Source organism: Citrus sinensis, chromosome 1, assembly GCF_022201045.2.
Source record: "Citrus sinensis cultivar Valencia sweet orange chromosome 1, DVS_A1.0, whole genome shotgun sequence".
NCBI classification, from domain to species: Eukaryota; Viridiplantae; Streptophyta; class Magnoliopsida; order Sapindales; family Rutaceae; genus Citrus; species Citrus sinensis.
The window spans coordinates 15,181,931-15,205,048 of NC_068556.1; the positions used below are offsets into that span (position 1 = coordinate 15,181,931).

At 32.2% G+C, this 23,118-nt stretch overlaps 1 protein-coding gene and 2 long non-coding RNA genes across 5 annotated transcripts; 1 reads left to right on the forward strand and 2 right to left on the reverse strand.

The window, feature by feature from the left end:
- Positions 1 to 2,784: 2,784 nt before the first annotated feature.
- LOC127901337 (uncharacterized) lies at positions 2,785 to 6,567 on the reverse strand. 2 transcript variants are annotated; one of them, XR_008053498.1, is made up of 3 exons: positions 5,479 to 6,567; positions 3,355 to 5,379; positions 2,785 to 3,238 (listed from the first exon to the last, which is right to left on the reverse strand). It is a non-coding gene; the product is annotated as an uncharacterized LOC127901337 (long non-coding RNA). The 2 variants fall into 2 exon arrangements; XR_008053497.1 differs by having other exon boundaries at positions 3,355 to 4,788; positions 4,876 to 6,567.
- Positions 6,568 to 10,553: 3,986 nt separating this feature from the next.
- LOC102607400 (cytochrome P450 736A117-like) lies at positions 10,554 to 13,317 on the forward strand. The gene is made up of 2 exons (XM_006490665.4): positions 10,554 to 11,641; positions 12,530 to 13,317. Exons 1-2 carry the CDS (start codon positions 10,685 to 10,687, stop codon positions 13,139 to 13,141), a joined length of 1,569 nt encoding a protein of 522 aa, XP_006490728.1. The 5' UTR covers positions 10,554 to 10,684; the 3' UTR covers positions 13,142 to 13,317.
- Positions 13,318 to 16,599: 3,282 nt separating this feature from the next.
- Positions 16,600 to 20,837, reverse strand: LOC107178682 (uncharacterized). Of its 2 annotated transcripts, XR_008053490.1 has the most exons (4): positions 20,507 to 20,837; positions 20,220 to 20,286; positions 17,970 to 18,158; positions 16,600 to 17,055 (listed from the first exon to the last, which is right to left on the reverse strand). It is a non-coding gene; the product is annotated as an uncharacterized LOC107178682 (long non-coding RNA). The 2 variants fall into 2 exon arrangements; XR_001509352.3 differs by lacking the exon at positions 20,220 to 20,286.
- Positions 20,838 to 23,118: the final 2,281 nt, after the last annotated feature.

Genomic DNA, 23,118 nt, shown 5'->3' on the forward strand with positions numbered 1-23,118 from the left:
CACTTATTTTCCTAGTTTCCTGAAACCAATAAAGTGAATTACAAATATGATTAGTTGCTCATGAATCCAACACCCAAGTGTCAATAGGATTCTGAACTAAACAGGCCTCAATTACAAAAAGATTTTCCATACCTGATTTCACAATCTTAGGCAATCCTTTTTCCAGTGACATTTATGTCCACATTTGAAGCATTTGCCTTTCGGCTTGCCATCTTGTTTGGTAGACGGTCTCTTTTTCCCAGCTTTCTTCTTACATTTGCCTTTCGGCTTAAGTCTAGAAGAAGAACCTTTTTTAGCAATATTTATGTTTCCCAGAGATTTCTCAGCACGATAGATATCTTCAGCATAATGGAGTTCGTTTATCAATTCAGTTAAGGTCATGTTTCTTTTGTTCATGTTATAATTGACCTTAAACTCCTTGAATGTTTCTGGCAAAGATTCTAGCACCATATCAATTTTTGAGTTATCATCGATTTGTGCCCCCTGAATCTCAGCCTCATTCAAATAGTCCATCATTTTGAGGACATGATCACGAACTCTTGTCCCCTTCCCCATTTTAAAATCAAAAGTCACCTTACTTGCTTTTTCTAGAAGGCCCCTTTCACACAAGCAAATTAAATGGAACCTCCCACTAAATGATATATTTAGGCTTTTGACCCAAATAGCTAGTTATCTGGCATATTAATCCAGTAATGGTGCAGTCAATTAAATGAACTAACCCATGGATTATTTGGAAACATACAATAGTGGTTACAACAACTAAGCCTGTAATTAAATAAGCCTAATCGTTTAATTCCAACTTTACTCCACTATAAGATTGGAACTTATCTCAATAATTGTATGTTCGAATAATAATTCGTCCCAAACCACATTGATTTTTTTACTGCACAATCCTTTGTACCACATCATTAATTAAATCGAAATCTCAACTCTATAATTAATTTAATTACATATTGTTCCTTGATTCTTACTAGTTTTCTCTAATGATCATTTTCAATATACTAAATATGTTGACACACTCTGGCCAGAGAATTCTATGATCAAGTGTTGAAAACCCATTAAAAGATGTGTTGTACAAATTCTATATTGTTAATCTATAACTCCAATACTCATAATTGCTCCCACCAAGATACTGGGTAATCTTGACCATAATTGTGTGTCATGCCCATTGGTAACTCAAATGGAATAACAATTACAATCATGAAATCATAACTAACTCAAGATTAAGATTACAGTAAAATCAATGCCTATGAGATTCAATAAATCTGACAGTCATTTTAAGGTTAATTAATCTCATATGTGATCTTGTTCAATGTAGTTGTACTACATTAATAAATTCATACATGATTAAGACAAATCATTCAATGAATTCATTACAGTCTATACCTAAATAAAGTGTCCAACTTTATTTATCAACTGCGAACTAAATTTATTTAATCATAAGATAACTTGTATTTATGTCTTCTGTGAATCCACATGGTGATAACATAAATACATATAATATGATTAAATGGACTTTAATAAAAATATTAATGCAATTAAGATATTTGAATAAAATACCTCATTTATTTTATTAATCAAAAAATTTATTTATTACAATTAAATAAACACATATGCTTTTAAATAGCATATTTTCCCAACACTAACCACTTGGAGTCATATAGGTCATGGATGCAGTTGCAGGGGCTTCAAAGGCAATCATGTGCAAAGGTTTTTCACTCACCTTTACTGGATCGGCTAGGCAATGGTTCAGGCAGCTTGAGCCAAGAAGCATCAGTTCGTTTTCTCAGCTCTCGAAACAGTTTGTGTGCATAATTCATTAGAGCAATGCAACAAAAAAAAAACCATCAACCTATCTATTATCAATAGAGTTGGCAACAATACTCGCGGGGCCCCGATTAATTTGGGGCGGGTATAGAGCCCCGAAAAAGTCTGAAAATAAATTCGGGTCTATTTGGATATGGGTCTAAAACCCCCAAATTTTTTGGGTTCGGGTTTGGGGATTTTTCGGATCCCCTAACTCAACCCGAAAAAAAAAACAAAAAAAAATTCTAATATTTTAAACTTTGAAATTAGAAATTGTAATGCCATCGAATCAATTTTTTTCCCCCAAAAGAAACCCTAACAGTTCGTGAGCTGTCGTCGTCACTAACAGCCGGTCAGCCGCCACCGTTCGTCGTCACCGACCAACACTTAGCTGCACCTGTTGGTTCTCCTGTAGCAAGGTTTCCTGCTGTTGGTGGTGTAAAAAATGGTGACGGTTTAAGTTTTGGTGAAGGGATTTTGAGAAGTGGGCTAAAGAATAGTGAGTGTAATGATGATAAAGCCGTCATAATGCATGTTGTTCTATGTGGATGCTTTGTTGAGGAAGAAGATGAAGTGAAGGAAGGAGAAGTCAAGAGCCATGTGGAAGAAACTAGACAAGAGAGGAGAAAAGAAAGCGAAACTCAAACAGTTGTGGGTTGTTTGCTTGCTGTGTGGTGGGTTCACTAATTCTGGCCACACAATTTTAAAGATTCATTTTGCTACCCAATATGTGTAAGACTGGGTTTGTATCAATTGTGATGCTACAAGTTTATGTTGAAGACCTAAAATTATTTTGATTTGTATAATAAAATTTAATCATTTGTAATTATGTTAAAGGCTTAAAATTATTATGCTTTTATTTGTGGAGGTTGTTAAAGTTTGATCACTTGTAATTTTATTTTTAATATAAAATTTAATTATTTATAATTTTATTTCTAAATATGGAGGTTGTTAGAATTATTATTTATTTAAAAAAATTGAAATATTTAAAAATTATTATTTAAAAAATGGGGATCGGGTCCCCGTTTTAATCTCCGCTCAATTCGGGGATTTTCGGGGATATACCCAAACAATTCCCATTAAAATTTTCTGGGTATGGGCGGGTTCGGGGGAGTGCTTTTAAATCGGGTTTAGGTTCGGAGATCATGATCCCCACCCAAACCCGCCCCATTGACATCCCTAATTATCAATCACTCAGCGTAAGGATGAAAGCCTCAGGGACTATATTGTATGTTTTAATATGAGGTAGTATAAGTAAATGCGTACAGTGATGGAGTGGTGCTAACAGTTGTGATGGTTAGTCTCAAACAGAGAAAATTCCTCTGGTCACTTTCGAAAAACCCACCTTACACCTACACCGACTTACTGCGCAAGGCGCGGAGATATTTGAGCGCTGAAGAACTCTACTATGCCAGACACGGATTCGAATTACCTGCATTTGGGAGACTCCCTAATTATAAAAGAGTGTAGAGTAGTAAAACTTCGCGGATGGTAAGCCGCGCGAATGATGCACCTTGCAGGATAGAACTCGACTAGCATTTCACTTACGTTTCAGCCATTTCGCTCCACTAAACACCACCAGAGAGCATGTCCTGATGCATATAAAAAACAAGCCTTATTTGAAGTAGTTAAGCCCACTAATTACCTCACCTGAAAAAGGGGTAAGTCGAGGTATTACTATTTCCACAAAGATCATGGGCATGACACTTCTGACTCATGGGCACTTAAGGAGCAAATTGAAGAACTAATTCGACAAGGGAAGTTGAAGGAGTTCATAGAGGACACAAATATAGAAAAAAATCCTTGAAAACACAAAAATAGTGGGGAAAAAGAGAAAGCTCCAATCCAGATCAAAACTATATTTAGGGGTTTGCCGACAAAAGGCATGTCACACAGGGCAATTAAACGTCAAGTCAGAGAAGTGATGCATAGTTATTGCCCGCTGTAATGATGTTCAACTACACTATATGAGATTACCTTCACGGAAGCAGAAGTTGCAGGAATAAAATTACCTTACAATGATGCATTGGTAATTAAATGATGGTGGTGGATTGCCAGATACACTAGATCTTGATTAATAATGGGAGCTCTGCAGACATACTTTAAAGTGGATTAAAATACCCCTGATGGGCTTCGGCGGAGAGAGTTTGATAGTAAAAGGAGCTATTTAATTACCAGTTACAAAAAAGCCATCAAAGTTAAAGTATGAAATTAAAGATGTCTCAAATAGAGAACATTACATGCCAAAAGTACAGATGGCAGCAAAGCAACACACAAAACATTAAAAGTTTAAATAGAATTATTGAAAGTTCAAAACACCAGCAAGGAAGGTTAATCGCCCGTAGCTACCCTTTGGGATATCACTTGGGTAGATAATGGCCAAGGGGAAATGTTCAATGAAGATTCACCCACCTCTTCATTTGCTTCCCTACCAACAAGTTTAAAAGTGGTGGCAATATCCGCAGGTAAAGCAGGCTGAGGTGGAACACAAGTAAGTTCCTCTTACTGGCCCATTAGCTTATCATCACTAGAAAACTCGTCCTCTGGAGACAGGTCAAAGTCGTCCACTTAGGGAGTCTCACAATACTTATCATCCACGAATTTCAAATCCTATTTAGGGTAATGATCCTTCGCCATTTCCTTGCGATCATCGACCCTACTAAAGAATTCCACATCCTTCACCTGCTTAAATTCAGCTAATTGGAGGTAAGCTTCGATTTAGGTTTGATACCTGTCCTTAAGCTATTGCTTCAAATGAGATATCTCTTCATCTTCGTTCTTGATTACCCCACTGCTGATGCTATGCTTTAATTTAAGCGACTTATGGACAGACTTCAAGGTTGTAAATGCAGTCCTCAACTGGATTATTTTGCCTGCAACTCTGTTCTTCTAATCTTCTCCATTCTGGCTCTAGAGCATTCATTTTCTGAATGACGATATATATTGTATGCTTAGATCATGCTCATTGTAACCTATTAATGTCTAACAAGAAAAACTTATCATTATTTATCACAAAAAAAAAGAGAGAACTGCAACAACGAATTCAAAAGGGGGAATCGTGGAACTAACCCTATGGATCAGTTTGTCTCAAGCGAAGGCATGCCTAATGGGAAAACGCTAAGGAGCTCAGATTGGAAAGATCATGCTTAAGCTCGCTGTGCTGAAAAGTCCAATTGGCCAGGTTATCAAACCAGAGAGCCAAAGTGTGCCCAGGTGAGCCTAAGTTAGATGGCAGGTGGTTTTCTTCCCAGATTGAGGAGTGTCATGGGGGATAGATTGGTTTGAAAGAGCTTCCAAAAATCGAGATTGAAATTCAATCAAAGATGGAGTAGCGCTGCACTATCAAATGGAAAAGTCCCTAGGGGTTAAATTCGCTGGCCTTGTTCTTTTTTTATTACCAATTTGAGACATGGCAACTACACATTCCAAATACAAATGAAATAAAAAGGAGAAATTGAAAACGCCCACAAAGGGAGATAACACACCACTTTTCAGCAGGGATGAGGCCAAATAGGGAAAACAAGTCTAATTGCAAAATGTTAGCTCATGCACGCTCAATGTTACTGAATAGCTCTGTAGAAAAAACAGGTAGAGAACTCCAAGTTACGACAATAAAAACAAAGTTAGATTAGAAAAGTAGTAAATTGAAAATCATGAAGGCAAAACAACAACCTGGAATTTGAAAAGAAGTAGGGATGAGATCATTAGCAATGGGGTCACTAGAATGCCAATTTCTAGAAGCAAAGGGAATAATCGGATTAATGCGAGCCCAGCCAACCGAATAGTACAAACCACATCCTTTGGCCACTGATTTAATTTGAAACGACCTCCTAAATTCCTTAAAAGAAAAGTCAGATTGGATTCCTGAGCGTTTCTGAAGTACACGATGACCAAGAATGGCATTATAGATTACGGGGTTAGGTTGAGCTAGGCAATATTGAGAGACCTAAAAAATGAACGAGAGAAAGGATGTAAGGGCCTAATCCTAGCCTTAAACATGGAGAGGTATAAGGCCACATAACCCTCAGGAGGCACTGCCATGTTTTGTTAGAGTTTGGGATCCTAAGCTCAACGGAATCGGGAATGAGAAAATCTTTCCTCAATTTGTTAATGAATGAAGAGTGGCTTTAGACTCCCATTGGTTGGCTAAAAACCCTTCTGCAGGGACGTGTTGGTCTTCTTCGTCAATAATAAGAATTGTAGCTGTGGTAAACTGGTAATAGGAGAGATAGAGGAAGATCGGCACGTGACGCTCCTCATAACACATATGTATGATCCCACACCTCTACCAGATTTGCTATTATGCTCGACTTCGGATAGATCCATGGAAATATGAAGTAAAATAAAGTAGGGAAAAGAAAAATGTGAGAAGGAGGAGAAGCGTATCTTGGTTAGACAGGAGGGAGAAGACCCAAATGTTGTGAGAAAGAAAGAAAGATAAGTTGAGGTTGGGAACAATACAAATCCTGAGAGTTGTTTTAAAATTTTGAATTTTAAATCTAGATAAAAACCCCTAAACTTCTTAAACTTCTTAATTCATAATAAGAGATTTTTGAATTTCAATAACTCTTATCATGAACTGGGCCTGTGTTGAAATGGAATTTGATGACTAGTACCATTTAGAGGGGGGTAAGAGTCTCCAAAAGAGGAAAATCTAAAGGTCATTAGATGGGAAGTCAGGAACCCTCAAGGTGGGAAATAAAGAGACCTTAATCTGAGCCTTGAATAAATCAATAAACGACAAGCCAAGAAAGCTAAAATATCAGAATAATGCTTATCATCAAGAAAGAATCACGGAAGCATGAGGAAAATGGGTAAGGAAATTGCCAACTAGGCCACTACACGCCTAAAAAAATAAGAGAATAACACCACTCCATGAACTATGCCCCATTTTTATATCCATGAAAGTATTTTTAAGGAGAAAAGAGCAAAAACGTAAGGTATGGACACTTGAGTGAACTGAATCTCTTTGAATTCAACTCTAAAAGCATTCTATTGACTTAAGGATTAGAGTAGGTACGCCAGAAACCACCATTTCACTTTTTTCTTTGTTTATTACCGTGTGTTTAGGTTACCTCTATCTGTTGCATTTGGTTCAACCCTAAGCGGGAAACAATCAGGTGTCAACAATAACCATTTTTGAAACAAAGGGCTCTGTATGATCATAGGGGTGTGCATGCGTTGTGTTGGATACAGTTTGTGAAAATCCAACCTGACCCATTGTGGAATTGGTTGAAATAAAATCAACTCAACCCACTTAAACGATTATGTTTAACCCAATTCAACCCAACCTTTAAACATTGGTTTGGGTTGGGTTGATTGGGTTAGTAAATTGAAATTAAAATTAGATAAAGAAAAAAATATGAAACTTGAAATGAAATTCATTAAAATCAAATATAAATCTATAATAGTATGAAAATTTCATTCACTATCTAGTGTTTGATAAAAAAAAAAATTCAAGTCTCTTAAAATTAAGAAAATTTCGACTAAACTTTATTCCTGGCTCCCCACGTCTCTTTTTCAAATTCCAAATTCGGAACTTTTAGATAATTAACTAGCATCATGTCTATTAACAAAATAAACTGATATATAATTATGTACTATTAAATGTTTACTAAAAAATAAAGAGAAATTGAAACCAATTTGCTTTCAAAATTAAACTTATAAGATAATAAATTTACTTATATGAAAGAGTGATTTTAGTCTTGGCATTAAATCTTTAGGATTTTACAATTGAGGGTAAACATATCATCATCATCATGATTATTATTATTATTATTATTATTATTATTACTATTATTTACATGGGTTGAGTTGGGTTAGATAAGTTTATCATAATTAATCCAACACAACCCAATTATTAAATGGGTTTGAAAAAATTGATCCAATTAATCCACAATAATCCACTCAATCCATCAAAATTAGACTGGATTGAATTAGGTCGGATTCAATTTATTTAGTTAGATTGGATTTGTCCATACCTATATGATCATTTAAGTATACCTTAGAGGTATATGTGACTTTTTCCTTATAATTTAAAAAGTAGAATTACAAAACTTCTAGCCAGTACAATTTTTTTTGTTATATCATTCTTTTTTCTTTTACAACTTATCGAAGTGTTTTTGAGTCAATAATATTTTCAGGGACAGGTGTTAGAAAAATTACAAAAGTATATTTCAAAATAATTAAATTAAAAGATGGGTAAAAGTGCTTTCCAAATTAACATTAACATTGTGCCTTAGTACCTTCTTCAATTTATCTATACATAATAATTGATTTGTGTTAATTATTAATAATTGGTGGATTCCTTGACAAACTAAAATAATTGGAATAGATTATAAAGGAATCCACTAGTTAGCCCCAGTCAATTATTAATAATGGCGCATGCTAGACTAGTACACTTAATTAAACCCAACGTCCACTTCCGAATGATTGTTATTATTAATAATTGATTGGAGGGTGTTTGTGTGTGTGTTTTTTTTAATATGATAGAATTTTATTGATATGTTGACAATGTGTTTATTATGCAATTAAAAAAAAAGGAGAGAGAGATAAGACTTATCCAATTATTGTACAACTATAATTAAGGTTGTGTTTGTTTTTTTGTCTGAAATCTAAATATGTCTGAATTTAGCTGAAATCTGAATAGGTCTGAATAAAAATATCTTAATAACATGTTTGTTTTTTCTTTTTCAACACGTGAAGAGAAAAATTTAAAAGATAGTAGTTTGATATAAATATCCTTTTAAGTAATGCATATATTTGTTCTTAACGATTTATAATTTTCACATATTAATTAGTTTGGTAGTATTAAAAAAAAATATACTATCATTGTTGAACTTAATTTAATTTTGTAATAAAATATGTAATTATAACATCAACTCTTATTATAAAGTCAACACTATTGTTTTATTTTTTATTCATCATAATGGACATAATTTGATTTGTTCAATATTTCAGTTTAGTTAATGTTATCATATGAACAAAAATTTAAAAAAATAAAAAAATAATAAAAAAAATATTAAGTTTATATATAATTTTAGAAATATATAAATTATTAAAGGTATTTTTGAAATTTTAAATTAAAATTTTTTTATTTAAACTTCAGATTTTAAATAAAAATAAATTTTTTTCTATTCATATAAAATTATTTGATAGTAAATGATAAGTTAAAAAATAAATAATTTAAAATAAATAAATATCTAAAAAAATTAAATTCAGACTTTAGATAAAAAAAAAAAAAGAGTCTGCTATCACCAGTCGTACACTGTCCTGTGATCCCAAATTTAAAGGGTAATTTTTAAAAACCTCCCCTGATGTTTGGGCTTGTTGCAAGTAGATAGCGAAAATTTATTTATTTGTAAAAAACCCCCTACCGTCAATTAATTTTAACATTGATCTTTAGTTGACTGTGCAAAGATAATATTACCCTTAACAATAGTTTATAGACGGAAATAACTAAAAAAAAAAACCAAAATTGTGGCTATTTTACCCTCTTTAAATTATTGATATTTTCTTAAAGTTCCTATAAAAAAAATAAAATTAAAAATTTTAAAAATCCTCTTTAAATTATTGATATTTCCTTGAAGTTTCTACAAGAAAGATAAAATTAAAAACTTAAAAATGAAATAGTCATAATCTTTACCTATAATATTGTAAATCTTTGGAATTGACAATGATAAAATTGTCAAAAAATAGGGTTTGTGCTTTTCGCTCCAACAATTTTAGTTTTTTTTTTAGTTATGTCAGTCTACAAACTATTGTTAAGGGCAATATTGTCTTTGCATAGTCAACTAACGGTCAATGTTAAAATTAACTGACGGTAAAAATTTTTTTATAAATAAACAGATTCTCGTCATCTACCCCAAATTTAAATTGAGAGCACGGGAACAGTGGGACCGTCAATTAAATGGCTTGTGAAAATCTTCGACAAGAGAAACACGTGTATAGAAGATTCTCACCCCACACGGCAAACCACACGACCCACTTGCTCATTATTTCCACAAATTAAACATCAACGTCGACCACAAATTAATTATCAACCACGTCCAGATGTGACTTTAGCTAGTGCCAAAATTTAGTAGGTTTTTCCAAAACAAAATATAACGTGGTGCCTGGAGACTATTAAAATATTTTAATTATATATCGATGTATACTAAGTCGAGATAAATCCTTATTTTTTAATTTTAAATCCTTACTATTAGATTGAGTGAATTAGATAGATGAAAATTAAGTAATAACTCAATACTTAATATAAATTTTTTTGCCTATTTAAAAATAAAATTCAGAACGAGTTTATAAAATTGTAAAACAGTGAAAATGTAGATAACAACTTTGTAAGCTCCTTTCAAATTTTAATTGTGAACATGAAGCTAGCTATATATATATAGAGAGAGAGTAATGTTCTAATTCATGATCCTGAATTTGTTAATGTTTAAGAAAGTTATTAAATTGTATGATCTAATAATTTTTTAGATTTTAATAAAATTTAAAATCATAAACCAAATCAGCACTGTATTAAAATGGGGACGAACTTTCACAACAGTGTAAAAGTCCGTTCTATAGTATAGAGAATTAATCAGTTAAAATTTTTGTTACTTAGATCAATCCTTTTTTATTTTAACTTAAATATATTGACTTTTTTTTTTTTACCAAAGTTATTTTAACGTAATTTTAGTTTTACTATTTCTCTATGTACAGTTAAATTTCAGCCCTTGGCCAATTGCCCACTTGCCTGGCAGTCTGTCACTATGGCGGCTGGACCGCACAGACATCTTTCTGCAAAGTCTTTGAGTGAATAGTAACTTCATACTCTCCATTTTCTAGTGTGTATATATCTGGGAAGAAATTTGTAATAATTCACTGCTACTAATAGATCATGTTCACACTTATGATCATTTGTAATAAGATGTCTGTTTTCCAGCAATTGTTAAACTTGCAAACCTTGTTCACAATTGCTGCCTGCATCTTTGCCGTATTTGCCCTTTTCAAATGGTTTCTTGTCCAACCAATTAGCAGCAAAAAATCACTACCACCTTCTCCCCCAAAGCTCCCAATCATTGGAAACCTTCACCAGCTTGGCTTGTTCCCTCATCGCTCACTCGGTGCTTTGGCACAACGTTATGGCCCCCTGATGTTGCTTCACTTAGGCAAAGTGCCAGTGCTTGTTGTCTCTTCTGCTGATGCTGCCTGCGAGATCGTTAGAACCCATGATGTAATCTTTGCAAATCGACCAAAATTAACACCATTTGTAAAACTTTTAAACGGTTGTATAGACGTCTCCATGGCACCTTATGGTGAGTACTTACGAAAAGTTAAAAGCTTATTTGTTGTACAACTTTTAAGTAACAAAATGATTCATTATTCTTTTCGTGATGTTAGAGTAGAGGAAGTTGCCCTTATGATCCAAAAAATCAAACCGTTTGCTTCATCTTCTTCGCCAATAGATTTAAGTGACATCTTGTTTACCTTGACCAACAATATAGTGTTTAGAATAGCTTTGGGAAGAAAATATAGTGATCAAGGAGAAGTTGGTAGTAAGTTTAGGAAGCAGTTTAAGGACTTTATTGAGTTGATGGCTACTTTTCATGTGGGAGATTATATTCCATGGCTAGGTTGGATTTGCTATTTCAGTGGCTTGAATGCCAGGCTTAAGAAAACGGCAAAGGAGGTTGATGATTTTCTTGAGGTAGTCATTCAAGAACATGAGAATAGGATGAGTAACAATTCTCAAGTTGAAGATCGCAAGGACTTTATAGACGTCTTGCTTTGGCTTCAGAAAGAAAATATTTTAGACTTTCCTATTGATAAAGCAACCATCAAGGCTCTCCTTCAGGTATGTAGATCTCTTTTCCTTAAGAGCTTGGATTTAGTATTGATATTAGTTGTGCTATTTTTTTTTAAATTTTGTGCTACCATGCATTAATCTCGAACAATTAAATTTTTAGTACATTCATATAATTTTATTGAATATTTACATTTTTTGACAAGAAATTAATGATTTTCTAGTAATCTCAAATGTTTGACTTTTCGACATGTTTTGATTTACTATTGGTAGGGAGAAAAAGTCGTGTACAAATTTTATCATACAATAATTGATGTGTCAATATGTTATTAGTTGGACAACTTTCACAACGTGGGCCAATGTAAAAATTAGCCGACCAATAGTGTATTAACACATTAGTTTATTAGAAAAAGAAGTACAACAATTTATAATTTAACACTTTAAACAATTGCCACCATACTTAATAGAGACAACTAGTATCATAAACTCATAATTTGTAAAAATTATCCGGCCAATAGTGTAATGACATTGGCGCATGAGTTTATTAGGTGTGAATTTTAGGTTACTCTCTTAGTAAATTGACTATATTCAAATCGCTTCCTTATTTTTAAAAACTTCAAATTACTCCTATATTTGGTCAAGCCAAAAATGGAGGCGGATTGTTTTTTTAACCTTCTTAAAAAAAGGATAAATTGAGTTTTTCAAAAATAATGAGGACGATTTAAAAACAATCAATTCACGAGGAAAATAACCTGAAATTTACTCATTTATTAAAAAAATTGTACAAAAATTTATAATCCATATATATAATTCATTATTCATAGTTGAATAAATAGTCCATTTAAACACTATACACAATTAATACCATGTTAATAGAAACAACCAATATCATGAACTCATAATTCAGTTAATTTTTCCCTTGATTTTGGTTTCTTATAGGATGTATTTGGGCCCGGCACAGACTCAACACACACAGTCCTGGAGTGGGCAATGACAGAGCTTTTAAGGCATCCAGAGATGATGGAGGCAGTGCAGAACGAAGTTAGAAGAATAGTTGGGCAGAAATCCGACATAACAGAAGAGGATTTGAATGACATGCATTATTTAAAAGCCGTGATCAAAGAGACTCTTCGGTTTCACCCACCAGTTCCATTGCTAGTTCCTCGGCAATCAACTCAGCAAGTCAAAATCAACGGCTATGACGTTGCTGCAGGAACACAAGTCTACATTAATTACTGGGCCATTTCAAGAGACCCTGCGTCTTGGGATCAAGCAGAAGAGTTTCGGCCAGAGAGGTTCTTAAATTCTTCAATAAGTTTCCAAGGACATGATGTTCAGTTCATTCCATTTGGAGCTGGCAGAAGGGGCTGCCCAGGTACTGATTTTGCGATGAGAATGATTGAGCTAGCATTGGCAAGTCTTTTGAGAGAGTTTGATTGGTCATTCCCTGATCAGGAAGCAAAAGGACAACAACGTTTGGATGTACCAGAATCAAATGGATTAACAATCCATAGGAAATTTCCCCTTCATGCCCTTGCAATTCCTCGCTAGTTCTTTTTAGCTAGCTAGAGAGAGCGAATTGTAATTAATTCCCCTTGTTTGCTTTAGTTTGTGTTCCCCTTTTTGTGGTTGTTGCAGCTTTTTCACTCTCTTTGGATTTTTGTTCCCTTAATAAGGTTGTAGTGTTTTTTTATCTAAGCAATAATATATAGACCACTTATGGACAACTCCCCAATATCTCGTTCCTCAATATCTTGTTCATTCGTAATAAAATATTTTCTTTGTGCAGTAGTTAAAAAAAAAAAAAAAATCAAGGAGAGAAATATTATTTCACCAATCTAGTCACAGGTATCTAACATATTCATCCTTAACGATTTTTCCAACTTGAGATAGAAACTGATGTTTCCACGAGCTTGACACGGAAACACCGGAAACACTAGCATTAATTTCCAACAAATTTCCAACGGAATGCTGCTGAATGAGCAGAGCCAAGAGAGAATAAAGACAACAATTTATCCCTTTTAACTCCTTCTTTTTCCTCTAATTCTCTTGATTTACCCTATATATTTTAGACTTCTCTTATTAACCCCTCAACTACTTGATTTTGAATTCCGATAAGCGGGAATCCCCTATGTACTATTCTATATTTATTTTTAAGATATTGCAATATTTTTTTGTAATTCAGGTTTACTAAGTTGAGAAAAGTGGAATGTGAACAATGCTAAACACTGAATATTTATGATATTTCTAATTATAACTTTTCATAAATTAATCAGTTAGGAATGATGTTTCTTGTTCTCTTCCCTATATTATATCCTTTTTGATATACTATTTCTAATCTTCTATTGGCAATAATTCTTAGCTTAATGCTATAACCTATATGGCTCTCTATTACGGCTAGTCTTCCTAAATTATCAACTTGTTTAATATCCTTACAAAATGTTTCATTAGAACAATTTTGTAAAATAAAATAAGGATAATTATCTAAAGGCATGCAAGCTAGATTTTAGATTTAAAAGATCTTGCAAATAGTTGTTCTTCTCTATTAGATACTTCCTGATTCTTTTGCAAACTTAAGTCAAACTAACTAAAAAATAAAGTTTTTTGTTACAAATATTGACCAAAATCGTATCCTTTTTTAGAAAAATTTTCCCCAAAAGTTTAGAGCATAAAATCAAACTTTTTGATTAAAACTCAAATTCTTCAAAAAAAAAAAAGAAAAAGAAAGAAACCTTCTTCCTTTCAAGGGCATGGAAATCCCAACACAAACCCTCCCTTCTTCCCTAAAACGCCTATCCTTTGGCTAAACAATGCTCGTGAGTAAAATTGGGCACTCAGAGATTTTCTTTTTTAAGGCCTTAGGTTTTTCTAGAAATCTAAGTTTTTGCTCCAAAGTTTAATTTTATTCTTCACAGATAGAAAACATTCGTTATGAGCAAATTAAAGGATTCCTGGTTTTCAATGGAAGATCTGTAACTTGGAACTCGTTCATTTATAAAAACATAGACGTTTAAAAAATATCAGTATTTTTTTTCTATTAGAGAAGAACTAAGTAACTTAGCTACAATACATTATGCAGAATAAAATAAACCTGCTTGAAATAACTTCTAAATACAACGGGAAATTGAACGAGAGCTTACGGGCTTTTACTAATTGTAATTTGTTACAAGATTTTTTCTATAAATTTTTTTATCTGATCGATCTTCCGGATCTTCTCTTTTGTAATTTGGTTGGTCTTGTGGATCTTTTTTCTTATTAGATAAAAGAAAACCCTTCTTATTTATGGAGCTCTTCCTAGTTGCTTATCCTTATCTTATGCTGCTTTCTTATCTTTTGGTTTCCACATTGTGGAAAAAAATGCTTCTTTAGTCTTCATGTGACTAAAGAAAGTGTCGGCAATATAACCACTGCAACTTTTCCTTTGAAAGTTGACCTTTAAAAAAGGTAGTGAGTGAAGGATGATTAATCAGAGTGTAAACCATAGCTAAGCCATGCGTCTAGCATGTTATCAAAGTTGTGGGCTTCAACATCATCTAGGTTGTCGTAGAAATCTCTACCATCATCTTTTTTCTTCTGATTGTTCTTTTATAAAAGATTTTAATATCTTCTTCATACCATTCATGGTAGAAATCTATAAGCTGATTAGCTGTGGTCTTGGACAAAAAATGGACTTTAGTTATATTCTGGAGAGAATATATTTTTTGATTAAAGTCTTCAGCAATCAACTTAGGACGATCAGTGAATTCTCTAATCTCAAATTCCCTTACTATTATTCTACTTCTTTAATGTCTAATCTACTTGGTTAAAGAATTACCAGTGTAGGTCTAATGTATAGTTAAACCTTCCAGGTCATCAAGTTCTCTAATGGTGTTAGACCCTTGACAAAAATAGAATGTTGAGCATGAAATTCATTACATACTTCTTCCTTGAATCTCCCATATCTGTGCTTTTGATTGGAATTAAGCCACCATGAACTATTTTTCTATTTAGGTTAAGCATGGCTGACGCTAGCTTTCTTTCAAATGCATCTATTTGGTTTGGGTCTTGAACAATAGCATAATTAAAAAGAACATGATCTAATAATAACTATGGAGTAAATATTAATGGTTTATCTCTAAAATTTAGTTCTATTGGTTTGTATAATCTTAAATAAATGTTGGCTGTTATAATATTGTAGGTGAGATGACACTTACAGTTCACATATTCTTGAGGCATTTCTACAAAATTGGTCCATTCTTGAGTAAATTTTTGGAGTATTGACATAATAAGTCACTCATTTGATAAGAAATATGGAATTCTGGGTTTCCATAGTTGTATTTGGCATAGTCTTGGAGAAAACTCTAAATGAACTCCATTTTGTTTTGCATTTTGGCAAGATGTTCTTCAATGATAAGTCAACCATAGTGGGATAGTTTTGGAAGTTCAATATACATAAAGAAAAAGGTTATGCTTTCTCTCATTTCCAGCTCACTTGCGTGAAGTGTTTTGCACTCATTATCTGCTTTAACCAATAGGGTTAAACGTTTTTTACTTTGATCTGCCAGTAGGACTGATAAAGTCTTGACACTACAAGAAAACATGTAATAGATGACGGGAAATAAATTTCATAAAGAGGGGTGCATGACAGACAATTCTTTTGTCATCTATGTCACTGTCATTAATTCATGACGGAAATTTATCCGTCATGCATTTATGATGGTTTTTTACTGCCATACATCTATCACACAGTATTTTAATGTAAAAAAAATAATTATAATTAAAATTTAAATTAATTTAAATTTTCGCGCCATTTTTTAAAATTTTGCGTGGGAAATTCGATTATCATTTGTTAATGTATTATTCAATTTCGTGGGAAATTATTTATGACAGTATTTGTGATGAATATTTCCTGTCATAAAATAATGATTTTTTTTACAATTACAATTTGTTTATAAATTCTTGTTTATTAATAAAATGAATACCATTAAAGAAATCAGAAAACAATTAACACATTCATTCAATCCAATAAATTAATTTTAAAAAAATACATATATAAAAGGTCCAATGTGATACATATAATAGAGCATCTCAAAATTTAAAAAACATCTCAAAATATAAAACAAATATTAAATTCCATTGCATGTACAACAAAAGCAACTAAAATTCCAACCATCAAGCCAAGTTTCTCAACAAAACTTGCAAAGAAAAGCAACTAAAATTCCAACCTTCAAGTCGGCCAAGTTTCTCAACAAAACTTGCAAAGAATAATGCAGGACTTTCAGGAGTTCTAGCACTCTTAACTCCAGTCACAAAGCCAGGTTTGTCAACATTCCAATTCCAGCCACGCTGGCAATACTCCAACCATATCCAGCAACCCACCACCTTCCAACAGCACTTCCAGCCATATATCCAGCAACCCACCATCTTCCAACAACACTTCCAGCCATATATCCAGCAACAATCCAACCCAAATCCAGCAAACCATTCTATGCAAAATCAATCAAAATACCCAAAGTTATCAAATGCATAACATCTACGGTACAATCCTTAATAACAACCATTATAATTTGATACTACAAATTCAATTTCAACAATTTGTAACAGCTAACCATTTTGTTACAAATTTCATACTCAATACTAACCATTTTACTGACGCAATGAGAATGTCAGAAAAGTGGTTAGCCCACTCCAAACGAACCTCATCTAATTCATCTGAGTGTATGATTTCTTTCCATTAAACTGTTAATCATAAGAAATAATATTGTCAAACTTTAAAAATAATGTCACATGTAGGAAATAAAAGAATGTTAACATATCTCATCATCAACTTACATTGTTGGTTAACAAACTAACATCTGCTATTATTTCCTTCATGTACCTTAACACAAAATAGTCACACTCCAATTTTGCAATATTTTGTTTTGGAGCTTGTTCATGAAAAAAAAAAGATGAAATTTTTTCTTACAAAACCCATCCATTTTAGTTAAGGTACGTAATCAATAGGCTACAAAAATACTTTTTGTTTTCTTTTTCTTTTTTACCTTCACAATTCTCATCTTGGTATTATAATTCCATTTTTCCTTACCATCCTCTGATGTGAAGAGTGTCATGGTGCTGGAAACAAACTATACTGTTATCTCTTAATCATATTGAAGAAACTTAAACTATCAATTACAGGAAATAGATTAGCATACATACATTTTAAGGAGTTGTTCTAAATTAGTTTCAGGTCTGGATTGCATAGGATCCACATAAAATACTTCCTTTTTGACCACATCAAACACAACTAATACCCAATGGTAGCTACAAAAGCCAAAAGCATAACCATTAATTAAGAAACAGCTGTGAACGTAATATGAATTTAACAGCTGTAAAAGTTTTAAATAAAATTAAAACTTACGAAGGATTGTATGACATGAAAATGAGTTGTCCGTTTTTGGCCTTTTTCAAGCCGTCACGAATATGCTCAACTCTCTTTGAATGAAATCGTTCTGCAGCCTTTGGATTTGTTGGGCAAACCAAACTAGGACACATGAATCCGAATGGTTTTGTTCCTTCTCTGGTTGGTAGAGTGGTAGAATCCAACATCCTTGACAGGAAATCAATGCATCAATAAAAAAGTAAAGGAAAATCATAAAACCACTTATGCCATATATACTTGGATAGCATTCACTCCTAACGCTTGCATTAACTCCAGGTTGTGTAAGAAACATCAAAACCATGAAAATACAGATGTTCGCGAACAACCTTATGTGTACGAAAGGATAGATTCATACATTTAGTACACGAACATCTAATGACACTATTGCCTTTGACATTAGCAATAGTAAACCTCATAAATTTTTCAACCCCATCTTCATACTCTTTTGCCATTTTACTACAATGCATCCATGACTTATCCATTTTTAGTTTCAATTAGATCTGATCCTGACATATTAAGGAGGTAGAATATAAATAATAAATCAGAATATATTACCAATACATGTATGCAAGGTACAAATTAACGATGACTTAAATACCTTTGCTGCAACATAAACAAATGAAGATGAAAAACTTCCAAAAACAAATGAAAAACACATGGAAGAATACATAAACTGAATTTTTCTTGGCACATGCTTATCTATATTTTGTTCTGATATGAATAAGACTTAAGTCCAAAAAATAACATGATCACAGGTTTGGTCCAGCAAAGAACACATAGACTATTTGAGATCTATAACATTATATTATTAAAAGAAAACAATTGTTCTACTAATATTCTTTGCCAATGCAAACATGGTCAAAGTCTTAAGACTGATCTAATTATCTCAAGCTATATGATTTGGTGATGTTTTCTGTTTCAAAACTCAAAAGTAAGGCTGTTGTTTGTTTTACATGTCTAATATTGCTTTAAGCATGTGGTTTGGTGATGTTTAAGTTGCTAGAAAATTGATTATAGAAGTGAAAGGATGATAATTATGGATTCTCCAGAAAATTTGAGAATTGTTGGACTATTATGGTAAGTTTTATTGTTTCAAAATGTGACTAAACTATACTTGATTGACTTGAAATTTTGAGCAATTAAAGCTGAATATGTATGTTTCAAGTTTGCAGATTTTGGAACTAATAGTTGATTTTTAATTAATTCATTAAATTGGTCAACTACTGTCCAAAGTTATCAAAAACTCTGTATATGCCATGTTTGGTGTTATAAACAAATGGTCTAATGGTATCGAAATGAGCTGCAATTTTGATACATTAAACCTTAATATGTCTTTCAATTATGGAAAATTTCATGGTAATTGAACTTGTGGTTTATGCTTTATGATTTTTAAAATTTTGCTGCTTCAATTGTAAGCCCTTTTGACAGAGGTGTTCTCTTAATTTTGATCTTATGAAACAATAGCTCAATATATCGGAATTATATGAAATTTTAATATGTTATATAATCATAGATCTATCTATGTTCTGGAAAGTTTTATCCCAATATATTGAGTATTTTAATTTTAATAAATCACTAAATCTCAGCTGTTTCTGTGTAAATCAAAAGGCAATTTTGATTGGTTTAGTTTAATCCTATGAGATCCTATTGTACAGTTGTCTAAATGGCTTCAAATTTTGATACTGAAATAAATTATACACTAAGGCTGAGTTAGATAGAGCCCATTTTGAGTGACCGTACCATGTTTCTGGAATAATTGTTGCTATGTGAGGTAAGCCTTAGCTGGTATTATGTATGGGTGCCTTATGCCAAACGGATGACTAGGTTATGCTAGGGAAACACTTGTACGTGGCTTGTTACACCAGCAGTGTAGAATGATATAGTCCCCATTCGGGTTGACCATCAGAATGTATGTCGCTGGTTTCCCGTCTATATACAGTGAATCCCTAAAAATCTATTTATGTTGCAGGCAAATCACATTCAGTGCACAAATATTTACCTAAGTTTGATCCAGAATTGTACCCACACTATTAACACAATTTCCAAAAACAAACAAAATGCCATCAAAATAGATACAAACTGTTATTAAACAAATATAAATGAAACAGTTAATAATTTAAACCCAATAACAAAGCATTTGGTATAAAATACTGAAGAAACAAACAAACCTATTACAGAGAGCAATCACATAAGCATATGTGGTATATACAGTAACATGAAAAATGCTACCTGTCTCGTAAAGCGTGATAAAACTAGATCGATGAACATAGAATTAAGTGAAGAAACCAAAGTGCATCTGGTAGAAACATATAAAACATAGTCAAGTCTTTACATATAAGGCAAAGAGAATCAAAACAATGTATTTAACCAAAGATTTACGCTACGAGACAGATAATACCGTTAATAAAAAATATTAGAAGAACATGCAGCTTCAATTTTACCCACATGGATCTATCTATCCTCCGATATCCAAGACATATAATACTAAAGATTCCCCAAATGAGAGTTAGGGTTACCTTAAGAACTAGCTTAATTTTGTTTGCTTGGCTGGTGCTCTCTATGTTGCGAAGGCAATGACGTACGGTTTCAAAACGAAGAGACAATGGTTTAATCAGGAAAATTTGAAACGAAGTGAAAGAAGTTAACGATATTAGGAGACAAAGCGAAACTGAAGCGGTTGATGGCTTAAAAGGGGGGAGGCTGAATTTTGTAGGATGACAATGACGGTGTGTGAATGGTAGAAGAGCAGGAAGAATCAGGGGTTTCAGAAAAGGGTTTGTGAACGGCGACACGAAGGAGCAAAAGAAGAGCACTTAGGGTTAGGGATTTGGATTTCTCATCAGTATAACGTGAATGTTTAACACTTAGTAAAAAAGAGAAAGCTTAAGTACTTTAAACGGTAGCGTTTTGGTGGCTGTTTTTGTTTTATTTTTAAAACACATCTTTTGTTTTTAAATAAAATAATACATTAAATTTGGGTCAAATGTGGTCAAAATCATTTTTCTATCATACTTTTTTGATAGAATAAATTTCTATCACAATTCTATCACAATTTCATGATAACAAATAATCATATCATAAAACCATCATAATTTATTGATGGCAAATATTTCTATCACAAGCCCATCATAAATCTATAATAGATTCAAAATTCTATCATAATTCTGTCGTAATTTTATGATATACCTATAATCTGTCATAAAGTATATGTCATCTATTGCATGTTTTCTTGTAGTGTGAGTGTATCCTTTAGATAATCTCTCTTTTCATACAAATCTCGGCACCTATCATTTAATTTTTTAAAGTTTTTGACCTTTGTTTCATAATGATTGTAAAAGGACAAGGTGTTAGTGGGAGATGAAGCAACTCCACTACCTTGTGTATTTTGAGCACACGATGACGTGTGCGAAGGAAAATATGTTCTAATGCTAGCTATATCTTTTGCTAATGGAGTTATGAAAAAATTCGGGCATATTTACTATTTTGCAGCATCAAGGCTAATTTGAAATCATTAAATTCGATAATTAGGTTTGTAAAAATTTGTAATTTCTCTTAAAACTTCAAGCCAAAAATAGTAGATACCTGGTTTAAATCCTTTAAAACTAACATAAAAGCTAAAAAAATAAATCTTAAAGGTTTACTTTGGATTTTTGAAAATAAAATGTTAAAGGCTGCTAAAATCTTTCTATTATCAACATTTGCATTCCAGATGTTGTATAGAATACATTATTGTGATTCATCTATTTGACTATCAAATAGAGACTTGTAAGAAAAATTAGTCCCCTTTAGGAATGTCGGTAGACTAATTTTACTAAAGGCCATTCTCCTCCCATCCATATACTAAATCGTAAAGTATATCAGAATAAATTTTTTTACTTAATTTGCTAATCTATTATCCATTCCTTGGATATGTTCAAATTCTACTTTATTATCAATTCCTACTGTGGAATTAAAAAAATTTAACCATTTGTTTACTACTTAGCTTGCTTTCACTAGTTTTATTATAAAATCTTGTTATTGCTTCACATATGCCCTTACTATGGAGGTTGATTGAGAAATAATCTAAAACTATTTAAAGCATTAATTATTCCAAAAATTTCGTTATCTAAACTAGTTAAAATTATTTTTAGATTCTTTGTAAAGACTCGATGAATATCTAAAAATTTTCTTAGTACTCTTATTATCATATTTACTTGGTTTGGAGAGTAATACTACTTCCCATCCTTGCTCACTAGTAGGGGTGTTCAGAATCCAATCTGATCCGCTCAATCTGTCTGATCCATTGAAATTCGATCCGTAAAAATCCGATCCGTGGATTGGTGAATTGGATTGGATTGAAAATTTGATCATCTGCAATCGGTGGATTGGATATGGATCTACTCCTGTAAATCAACAAAAATCTGTGAATCCGTAAAAAAATAAAAAAATAAAAAAATATTTATTTAATTAAAAACAAAACTTATAAACATGGCATTAGTACTTACTAGTAAATAAATAAGTTAAAATATAGTTACATTAACACTATATTATATCTTATCTAATAATAATAAATAATTAAAAAAAAATTAAATACAAAATATAGCTTTCTAAATAGTTAATTTCCATGTACTGATGTAAACAAATGAGATTTTTTTCGTTTTGGTGTGTTATATTTTAAAACTTTAAATGTATTTTCTAATTTTATTTAAATAATTAATTTATTTAAATCTTATTTAATTTCAAATTTGATCGGTAGTAAAATTATTTTTATATTAAATTTTTTTATTTAGTTAGTTCATGGATTGTACAAAATTAAAAATTTTTTATACGCAAACCAATCTGCAAAATGGTGGATTGGATATGAATTAGGTCAAATCTGCATCCAATCTGCAGATGTATAGATTTGATTTGGATTGAATTTCACCAATCCGTGGATTGGATTGGATTGAAAATTTATAATCCGCAAAATCGTGGATCGGATATGGATTGATGTCCAATCCGTAAAATCCGATCCGCGAACACCCCTACTCACTAGCATTTGTATTTTAACCTTATATTCACTTTCTAATTGTAAAGTTAATTATGGTAATTTTTTACTGATTGCTTTTATTTTTCTAACTAATTTTATATCTGATGAATTAAAGATTTT